This window comes from Styela clava, chromosome 4, assembly GCF_964204865.1.
Source record: "Styela clava chromosome 4, kaStyClav1.hap1.2, whole genome shotgun sequence".
NCBI classification, from domain to species: Eukaryota; Metazoa; Chordata; class Ascidiacea; order Stolidobranchia; family Styelidae; genus Styela; species Styela clava.
The window spans coordinates 17,655,298-17,666,924 of record NC_135253.1 but is presented as its reverse complement, the minus strand read 5'-3'; the positions used below and the strand labels follow the sequence as shown (position 1 = coordinate 17,666,924).

General features: G+C 35.0%; 1 protein-coding gene across 1 annotated transcript; it reads left to right on the top strand.

The window, feature by feature from the left end:
• The first annotated feature begins 5,859 nt into the window (after positions 1–5,859).
• On the top strand, positions 5,860–11,427 carry LOC120326038 (solute carrier family 22 member 18-like). The gene is made up of 7 exons (XM_039392246.2): positions 5,860–6,352; positions 6,885–6,982; positions 7,467–7,612; positions 7,833–8,074; positions 8,551–8,802; positions 9,277–9,505; positions 10,070–11,427. The coding sequence occupies exons 1-7, from the start codon at positions 6,248–6,250 to the stop codon at positions 10,228–10,230; spliced, it is 1,233 nt and encodes a 410-aa protein (XP_039248180.2). The 5' UTR covers positions 5,860–6,247; the 3' UTR covers positions 10,231–11,427.
• Positions 11,428–11,627: the final 200 nt, after the last annotated feature.

Sequence of the window (11,627 nt, the reverse complement as noted above, 5' to 3'; positions counted from 1 at the left end):
TTCTAAATCTTTATTTATTACCCGATATTTTCCGTTGTCTATGTATTTGTAATGGAATGGAATTTTTTTGTATTTATTTCGTTCAATGTTATAGTCAATCGTATAAGCAAATCCTCCGTCATTAGTGGATTTGAAATCTTCCACTGCAATACATCCAATAATGCTGTTAACTGTTTGATTAGAATTCAGAACAGCAAACCATTCTCCGTTCAATCTATCCCAATTAATTTCTTCAGAAGAATCATAGTGAAGAACACTTCTATCCTTAGTAATGCATGTGCCAAGCATCGCATTAAGACTAATGTAAAGGATAGATAGTGCAACTCTAAATGAAACACTCATTTTTATCTTCGGCATCTAACGTTGAATTGTAGGAACCTTGCTGCTGTCGGCGCGACTGGAACGGCATTATGGAATGTTTTGTCTAAACTCTGAAGCTTTTGTTTATGCGTTTAATTGATTTCTGAGAAATATGACATTTAACGTGTGAACAAATGGCATCCATCTCCTTTTGAAGCCGCGCATGGCTGCAAACTTTTTCGAATGCAGATACAAATTTCAATACATCTTCAACCCGACAACAATGTAAATACATGCTTAGACATACTATAAAATTATTTTTAGTAAACCGCAAACAATTGTGAAATTTAAAATTATTGTAGCATACATCCGTGTCAGAGCATAATCAGGCCTAAAATAATTACAAAACAGGAATCTTTTGGGGGTCTTTGCCAACAGAAGCACGTGAGAATTGAAATTATTTTCACTCATCAAGAGTCAATTCAAAATAACTCAAGAAATGATCCCTTCAACCAACATCTATTTTTGTATGTAGCCAATCATTTAATTATATGCAACTGCAGCAACTATGCTATGCAATGCCATTCATGCACACCCCAATAATTTGGAATATAAACATAAATTTCTTAATTATTTGAAGTTTACTAAAATTAATTTCATAATGTGTCTAAGCATGTTTATCTGCTTTCGAAAAGTTTGCATCTATGTGCGGATTCAAAGAGAGATGAATGTCATTTGTTTACACGTAAGAACGTCATATGGATCGGATATCAATTAAACGCGTAAACAAGAGCTTTAGACAAAACATTCCTATGTCATTCCAGTCGCGCCGACAGCAAGGTTTCTACTATTTAACGGTAGATGCTGAAGATCAAAATGAGTGTTTCATTTAAAGTTGCACTATCTATCCCTTGCATTAATCTTAATGCGATGCTTGGCACATGCATTACTGAAGTTGAACGTGATCCGGACCATGATTCTTCCGAGGAAATAAACTGGGATAAATAAAACAGAGATTGGTTTAACGTTCTGAATTCTAATATCATAGTTAGCAGCATTGCTCTCATTCATCAATCTCATTGCGTCTCATTTAATTCGTCTTTGATTTGAAAATTAGTAACAGCGTTTTCCATTCCAACACATCTCCAATTGAAGACTTCATTCCCAGCAAGAACTTCACAATTCATGGATATTTCTGAAGCGGGGCAATCCAACTCTAAATTAAGATTGAGTCTCGACAGTTTCCTAGATTGGGAAATTTTGAATAGCTATGATAAATTTAAAAATTGTTAAAGTTGATTTAGATTCAGGTTGAATATAAAACTGAATTTGACATCAGTGCTGTATGAGTCGATCTCTCCGTCGATACAATGCTATATGGGTTTAGGCCCAGACTTGCATTTCAAAATATATTTATTTATAAATATATATAAATAAATGCCATATATCAGGCTTTTGTCAATCACAAACGTAACGTTTTTAGTAAAGAATTACAGTACTTTAAAAATATGAATAATATGCATTTAAGATAATATGCTTAAAATTGATTCTTTAATATACCTAGAAAACATCTATAAAAGAGTCCTGGAAATTCACGACATATCGATATACATCTCTGGCTTGAAAAATTTTCCTCCATGCTTGAATCGCACATAAAAAGCGAGATGTACTGTTCTACCTTAAAGCACGTCTTCAAAGTCATAACAATCGGAAATAAAAACTCATGAGGCAAAACGACACGGCGTTTCTTGCGCAATAGCAGCCATCCCAGCTTGCATGCGCCAAAATATTTATCATCAACACTTAATTTTCTCGGGTTCAAAGTCGGACTCAAAATTTTTTATAACTCCGAATAAGAAATCGAATCAGAGCTTCCATCAGCCATAAGTCGACGTCAAAATGTTTTCCAACCTGTAATCGAACGACTATTGTAAATTGCGTAGCTGAGTTGCTGCAGCTGCATATAAATAGTTGGGTACTCCTGCAGTATGTGCACCAGTTTAGGGTTATGCAATAATTTTATCCAGATTTTCCTTATTTTACTCCTATTACGAGTTCGGGGACTGTTAACCAAGTTAATATGACCCCTGTCTATGAGCCGTCATATTACGCAAAATGATTTATACATATGATATGATATACATACAAAATAGATGATAATTGGAGGGATCATTTCTTGAGTTATTTTGAATAGACTCTTGATGAGTGAAAATATTTTCACTGACAATGGGCTTCTGTCTGTGAGACCTCCCAAGAGATTCCTGCTTTGTAATTATTTTAGGCCCGATTGCGCTCTGACACTGATGTATGCTACAATAATTCAAATTTCTTAGTTCTCTGAAGTTTACAAAAATATAATTTCATGTGCTTGAGCGAGTATTACATTGTTATCGAGTTGAAACTGAAGGTGTATTAATATGTTTATCTGCATTCGAAAAGTCTGAATTTAAAGTGAGATGAATGCTATTTTTTTACACGTAAAAATGTCATATGACTCAGATATCAATTAAATCCGCAAGTAAGAGCTTTAGACAAAACATTCTAATGCCATTTCAGTCGCGCCGACAGCGGTAAGTTTTCTACGATTTAACGGTAAATGCTGAAGATAAAAATGGGTGTTTCATTTAAAGTTGCACTATCTATCCTTTACATTAGTTTTAATGCGACGCTTGGCACCTGCATTACTAAGCATAAAGATGTTCTGGACTATGATTCTTCTGAGGAAATTAATTGGGATAGATTGAACGAAGAATGGTTCAACGTTTTGAATTCCAATCTCACAATTGCCAACATTGCAGGCTGTATTGCAATGGAAGATTTCAAATCCACTAACGGCGGAGGATTTGCTTATACGATTGACTATAACATCGCCATAAAATTCCAGTTCATTACAAATACTTAGACGACGGAAAATATCAGATGATAAATAAAGATTTCGAAAAATTTGAATATGTTTTTAAAAGCGACAATGATGTAATCTCACCAAAACAACCTAAAATGGAAAAAGAACTTGTCGAAAATTTTTCAAAGATAAAATATAGATTTATCTACACTGATTATGAAAACTACATGATAAATGCAAAATATCTTGACGAAAACATCGAAGGAAACTCGAGAGGTGTTTGGGTAGTCATGCGCAATCGGAATCCGACCGCAGAAGATTTGTTGCGAGTCTTCAACAAAATGGTTGAAATGGGAAATAGATGGAGTGCTGTAAAATTGTATTTTGCCAAATGTTTTTATTCTGGAAAACTTTGATAATGTTACTGGGAATGATATGTTGTATGATATTACTCTCTCTAAAACGGGGGTTCAACACGGACCCTCAGTAATCAGACACCAAACAAATTTGTAATATATTGACTAACAATTTTTAAACTGTGTTATAAAGCAGTGGACCAGCACCAGAATGCTTTTTTTCCGATCTGCGAGAATTTTTTTTTTTTTGCCGTCTCAAGCGCTTACCGAACCCGAAAAAACGATGTTGCATTTGTTTATTATGCAATTTCTCTTTCGCCGACATATGGCTGTTTGCGGTTTTAATGGCCCGACGACGTCTTGGCTTGAGTTTTCGAAAAACAGTCATGGACAGTATAATATTTCAGGGCTTCGTCTTGATATCCAGTAAAATATATATGAGCTTGTTGCAACTCTGCAGAAGGTAACAAGACGCGCAACAAAACCATGAACCGCAGAGATCTTTTTAAAGGGATGCATAGCAGAGCTGTGAACCTGATTCCAAGTTACCGACGACTTTGTCATCTTAATGCAAATTCATTTTGTTTGAGGCGTTGATTAACTGCAGAGGGATTAATATGAAACCAGTTAACCAACAAAGCATTTTGACATTTTTCAACATGAACGATGACAATAGGTCCAATTCTGGACAGAGTTTAATCCACTGATTCACTGCACTCAATTTTTGGTCGGGCATTATTTGTTTTTATTCATGTGGAATGTTTTCAAGTGTGCCGGTTTTACCTAGAAGCACAGTGAGTGCCCGACATTGCATTACATTTCGCAAATATATGATATTATTTTCTATTCTACTCATTTCAATTTTTTGCCGATCCGCGAGTAGGCTACATTTTATTTAATTTTACCGATCCGACAGAAAGGTTGGGAACCACTGTTTTAACTGATATTAAACAAACGTATTCGTTTTATTTATACAGAACATTAGTCCCTGTTTATTGCGAATAAGTTTCTCAATTCGAGGAGCAAACAGAACATTGTCTTTTGAGACTTCACAGTTTGGCTACAAAGCTGTGAATTTCACATTGTTGAGCCACAGCAACGCAAGATCAGGGAAAATCCACGTAATTTCCTCTGATAGTAAAGGACATAAAAAAATAGCAACACATGAAAACTCAACTGCCGTTCAAGTACCCCTGGAAATCTTCTCGTGAACCCCCGGAGGTTGGCGAACTCCAGGTTGAGAACCCCTGCTCTAAAATATTCATTATCTGGAATGTTAAAATATATTCAAGTGTTCAACGTTTATCTTTCCTGAGTAGTATATATATATTCAAGTGTACAGATTTGAAAATTAAAACTGTAACCAATATTCTTCTTTTGTGATAGAGAATTTGAGAGTATCGAATTCGTTATGGACCTTTCCCCGACTTTTGACCTCCTAAAAATTCTTCCTATACTAAACCATTGCAAAATTTTCGCGGCTATTCTAAGAGTGCTTTTGTGAGTTGGCGCCTGTAAAATGGGGCATGTGTTTCAAACCATCAATATGATTCATCGCATACAACAATCTGTTTTTTAAAAGTACCAGTGAAGAATTTAGCTTAGTCTATCACAGTTATTTCTACACTAATATTATATTACTGCACTTAAATTGAAACTCCTAGTAAGACAGAGTGATCATTCAATTATCTGATTAATTAATGTTTAAGTTTCCGAAACACAACTGAAAACTAGTTCAAAAACCCCAAAACGAGGTAATGTTTACGACTACGCTTGAAAATCTGTCTGAGTGAGAAAATTGTCTGAGCGATGAGAAAAGAGAGCATTGTTACTTAACTTTTTGCATCTTGCTGATTGGCCATTGTCACGAAGTAAACAAAGAAGTCGGTGCTCGGGGAAGGAGGCGCAGTTCTTACCACTTCATGGCAGCTCCTGCCACGAACGAACCGCGGCAGCTCTTGCCATGGTTTTATAGCGCTATTCAGTATTTAGTAATCAGTACTAGCGGTATATTCACAAACTAATGTACCAGATTTTAATTGATCATGTGAAGTTATATCTACTTAAACCCCAACCCTACCCCCAAATCCATCAAAACTGTATTGATAAGAAAAACGTTCCAACTTACCCAATATTTGTCACCATAAGGGACAGCACTGTCTTTACGGCCCACCTGCCGTGGTTACGGCAGCAAAATTTTACCTGCCATTGGTTTTCAATTTGCTGCCGCGGTAACGGCAGCTCGTCATTGGTTTGTGGCAGCTAAAAATTCAGTCGCCATAGGTTTGGCCGTAGGGGCCATGGTAGGGAAATATCACCATGGTTTTGCGGCAGCTACAGAAGCCACAAAATACTTAACACTGCACTTGCGGGGAAGGGTCCATTGAGTGGTTGTGAAGAAGGCAACTTCCAGTAACCTAACTGTTTTATTCAGCGCGGTCTTATATTTAACGTACCTCAATATTTTAAGTTTTTAAAGAAGTTTATACCTCCGTAGCTCTCTTGAACGCTACGTATCGTTGATATCCCTCACCTCACTGCTTTAGCCTGCGCCTTAGCGAACGCAGTCGTGTGGAACGTAGGATAAACAAGTTATTTTTATTTTGATCAGGACCAAAGTGAATGATCAGGACTGAATTCCAGACGAGGTGCAACGTTATCACGGAATACCATAATACATCCTGATTGGTTACCGGTAGTCTCTTACAGTTTTAATACCAATATTGGCACCGTTCTGGCTAAAACCAAGATGGCCGATGCCGTTAGTTCCAGCAGTAAAACTGTCCGCATTATAACGCATGTCAACGTTTCCCTGTATGCACTCTGCTTTTGGATACAAATTGGAACTTTACCGGTGAGTAAACGCTTCGCTATACAAATATATGACAATCTTTATCACTATCAATCATGTTGCATTTATACGTTAAAGCATGTAATTTTCAGATTTTAGTCATATTTTATAGAAGGCATAGACTATTTTCTAAAATCTGCAACTCAAAGGTCAGTTTGTAGCTGTAAGAACATCATATTCATCTGTTTGAAAAAGTGAATTGTCACATACTACTTACGGGTACCTAATGACCTAATGTAGTTGTCTCTCATAAACTTAAGAATATGATAATCACAGAAATTTATTGCAGGCCTAGTCGCTAGTGCAGTAGTGTACTACCAATGCTGCAATGCCTGAATGCGGTAAAATTACTGTATTATAATCTCTGAAACTTGAAATTTTAGGTACATTTACTTAGTTAGACAAGCTGCTGAATTAAGGCAGCTGAAGCCAAAGACTGTAGGATCACATTGTGTTTTAGTAATTTAAAGAAAAACTTGTACAACTGAAGCAGTAGATATCTTTTTTACTAAAATTCATTTTTATTTTTTCATAGTATCTCACAAAGAAACTAGATGTTGACCCAATCACATTTGGATATCTTCAAACAACATTTGCGACAGTTCAACTTTTAGGGGGGCCTATATATGGAAGGTATGCATTTTTAATTCTGGGCACAGCAATACCAGAGTACACGCCTAACTGAATCATTGTATCATTTGCTGATAAATAAGACATAGTGGCTCATGTCTGGGTGGCTTATATTTTCCTATTGCAATGAGGTTTGTTCTTCAGTGTTGAATGTAAGTCTTTCTTCCTAAAAATATATGTATTTACACTAGGTAATACATTCATCTTGTATTCTTAGTTTTATTTCTCTTGAGGAAAAATATTTTCAAAATGACTCACTTATTTTTAAATCAAGGTCATGTGATAATTCAGAAAATATTAGCAAATTCTAATTTGCATGAATATTCCTTTTTCATTGATATTAGTCAAATAAAAACTTGTTTTCGTAATATCATCAATGTAATATATGACCCTTTTTCGAAGCTAATTAACATTTATGACAACATGTCCAAGATGCCTAAAACAGAAGGTGGCTCCATATTTACTCTTGTCGCAACTTTTTATTCAGATTCGGTGATCTCTTCGGGAGTAAATATGCTCTTCTTTTGGCATTTTTCGCTGCATTCATGTCTTATTTTCTGCTAGGACTGGCTACAACTGTCTTTATGGTGTTTCTCTCCAGACTTCCATCAGTATGCATGCATGCAATGCACGGTAGATATTTTTTAATATTCTTCTTGTTTACTTTTTCAATGCAATTATATTGGACATTCATCATTCTGTATTTTTGAATTGAGTAATTTGTAATTAAAGCTGTTGCTGAAATGTTATCTTTCAATGAAAATATTGGATAAAAAATGTTTGATGACAATGTAAATTTCTTTTGGTGACCATTTTTTGATGCTTTATCTTTTATTGTGTAACTTAATAACAGGGGCACAGATGGTAGTGACAGATATATCTGACCCGAATTCCAGATCAGCTCAGCTTGGAAAACTTGGATTATCGTATGGAATTGGAATGGTGATTGGGCCAATTGTCGGTGGCCTTTGTACAAAATACGCAGGCGAACAAACTTCTGCATTTGTTGCTGCTGCAGGGTCGGCAGTCAGCTTTGTATTGATTCTTCTATTTCTTCCTGTTGATACAAAGATATTTAGTCAGTTAAAAAAAGATGTAAGTAGAATGGAATAGAACTTTTATTTATATTCAAGACTGAATGGTCGTGGGCTATGGTTCTCAAACTCTCATGATGCTCAATACTCGTTTAAAAATGTTACAGTTTGCATATCACATAATGCCGTCATCGCTAATGCCATCTACTACCTAGTAACCTTTTTTGCTTGTCGTCTCCTGAAAATTCGTAGCCCTCCCGGCTAGCCTGGGGCTCAATTTGGGATAATGGCCACAGGGCCACAGAGCCCAGTTCGAGAAACCCTAGTCATGTCATGGGTATTGAATAGGCTTTGTTCTAAGTGTGCTTATTGCAAAATGAAGCCAATCACTTGAGATTCACATAAAACTTCAAATTACGACTTCGTAGGCAAACAATAAGGATAAGCTTTACTATGATACCCAACAAGAAACACAATGCAATTAAACTTTCAAGGTATATGAATATGATTTTATCACAATGATTTGATTCTATTTAGATGGACAAAAAGAATGATGTTCCAGAGGAAGATGAATCGCAAACAAATAAAAGAGGAGTTTTTGATATCAGTGAAATAATCAGAATAGCAATAAAGAATCCAAAGGCTCGTTCTCTTCTATTTATCAAAACAGTCTCTGGAATTCCTATTGGAGTTTTGCACAGTATGTTCAGCGTATTGGCAATCAGTCATTTTCATCTTTCAGCTGAAATTAATGGATATGTTTTGTCATATGTCGGTGTTGTTTCGATGGTATGTCTGTTATTTTAATTGTGTGTTATTTTAGGGACCCACCATAATATGTTATTTTAATCCTTTCTATTCGTTTTAATTCAAAATTCAATTTATGATGAAATGCTCCCATATTTTAGAAAGTTTGTGATTCCATAGGACCTCATTCATATTTTAAAAACTTGTAACATGACAGTTACAGTCAGCTATTGATCAAAAGTGGAATGGAAAATATATACAAACAAATTCAAAATCTAAATATAGCATTAAATGATTCATGATATAGAAATTCTGGAAATTTCATAAGATTCAGTGCAGACTATTATGACGCATCAATAAATACTAAAAATTCCCATTCTTATACACCATGAATATATATTGTTGGTGTTGCGTTTCACATTAAGTTCAAAGTAAACTAGTTGCCTGAAAATAGAAAGCATTCAAGGCAGTGGAATTTTTTTTCCCATTGATAATCAAAATGTCTACTGCTTCTAGATCAGCCAAGGCCTGATTGTTGGAAGAATAACTAATTTGGGATATGGAGAATGGTCAATTATAAGTGGATCTATCATTACAATATGCATATCATATGTGTTATTGTTAACCATCGTCACAGAAGTATTATCATTCTGCATTGCTCTTTTTCCAATGGTTGTAGCTGGTGCAGTGTTCACAACTGTCATGAGTGGAATGCTTACCAAATCAGTGGAACCCCAAGACACAGGTATGTACATTGAACCAGTTTCCTGGTTTTAGCCAGTGGTATGGTTGAAGTAAATTTTTTATTGGATTATGTGTTGCTATAGTTAATTTTAAAAAAATTTCACAGTTTTTATATAAACCTATCCGAGCTTATGATGTATTTTCATTTTGTAATACAAAGAACGATGCATTGTAATGTTCCTGTAGTAGTGCACAAGTTTATATGCACATTCAATTGGTACAATGAGTGGGCCCGTAAATTGAGATTCAAAATGGCGGGGATAGAATAAGAAATATAGTACAAATATTTAAACTTTGTTTCTGTGGGGTTGTATTTGCAAAGACTGTCTAGACTAGATTTAGTTGCAATAAGAAGTAACATCAGATTGGAACATCAACTCTTAAGTAATATCTTAAATTTGACACTGGTAAAGCATACTCATACAGGGCATCATCCATTAATCTGCCTAATATTCAATGTAAAAACAGATGGATTCCATATTTTGTGTTCAAATTTTCATTCAGATTCATGTTCTGTATTTCCTCTTGAAAATAAAAATGTAAAATATTGTATTCAAATTTCTAGGAACAATGCTTGGAATTGGCATGGCAACAAACTCCCTGATTCGAACTGTTGCACCAACCATCGGTGGATTCTTGTTGGAAAGATATGGATTCTTTTCATTTGGTGTACTTGGAATATTGTTTAATGCACCTCTTGTTCTTTATATCGGTAGGTTTATATGATTTGTTTTGCCTTGAAGAAAAGAATATGTCAACTGGTACAACATGTGCACTATCTTTGAGACAATTTTTTGTCTTCACAGCTGGTATCAGAAAGGAGGGACTTTTCAAATTCCATTATTTTAGTATTTTATTTGTTAATAACTGCATTAACACCATGCATTCATTGAATATTTTAAAATTCATTAATTCATTTAATTCATTTGCTAGCATATGTATGTAAGCTGTGTTGTATGAATTTTGCCAAAAATGAAAACCTTAATAAACAAATATCCCAGACTCAAAGTTGTTTTATGTATTTCTATTTTCGTTTGAAGTATGCGCACCAAGATGTCGTAAACAAATATCCCAGACTCAAAGTTGTTTTATGTATTTCTATTTTCGTTTGAAGTATGCGCACCAAGATGTCGTAACTCGTACAACCCGAACCCTAACCTGTTACACAACCTGAGTTCAGGTTGTGCGCCATCTTGGTGCGCATACTCCAGGAGGTCCGAAAATTTGTTATACCACGTTCTTATGTGGATTTGTTTCTTTGTATTATTGATATAGGGTCAAAATATGTTTTTTTGCTTGAAATTTATTAAAAAAATATTGTTCTCAAATATAGAGAGATGTATAAAATTATATTTTAGACATTTTTTTTGTTCTCTCACCCAAATGTTAAATCATGCTTTTAGTCCTTTTTCTTTCACTCGAAATATGCACAATTTTTCACTTGTTTCATATTCCTGACATTGTGCAATTGCTTCATCAGGTATGTTTGTTGCTACTATCTTCAAAAAATCAGACCTAACAAAACTATCAAATTGCAGAATAATCTTGAGTAAATCCCCAGATAAATTTCATTTTGTATTCTGTTAAACAAAAACAAGGCACCCCGATTTTCAGCTGAATAGTGCGATCTCATTCTGGATGAAAGTGCCAGACAATTGCTTAAAGCTATATTACTGTCCAATAGTAACATTTTCTAGAAATTACGCTCATCTCAATACTAGGTAGGACTGGATTAATCATTGGGCGAAATTGACACAGAAATTTACATAGACGAATATTCAATGGCGCCCATGGTTGGGAACCGCTGGCTTTGGGCCAAAAGACATGATCTGGCCCTGGTACTAGGGAATGTTGGGTGGTAGATATTGTATATTCTGTTTTACGTGAATTTGAGTTTTACATAAATACATTTATAATTGTATACTTTTGAGTTTTTGTTGACAGAATTCTCAAACATCAATGGATGTTTGTTTTTTCAAATGGTATCCCAGATACCATGAACACAATGCACTAACCATTTTATGTGACACAGTCGCCTGCAAAAGGAAAGGTGGGCATGATAAAATTTGAATATTCGATATGAATCTTTTTGACATCTTAGAGGGTGTCTCTCAAGAATTCAA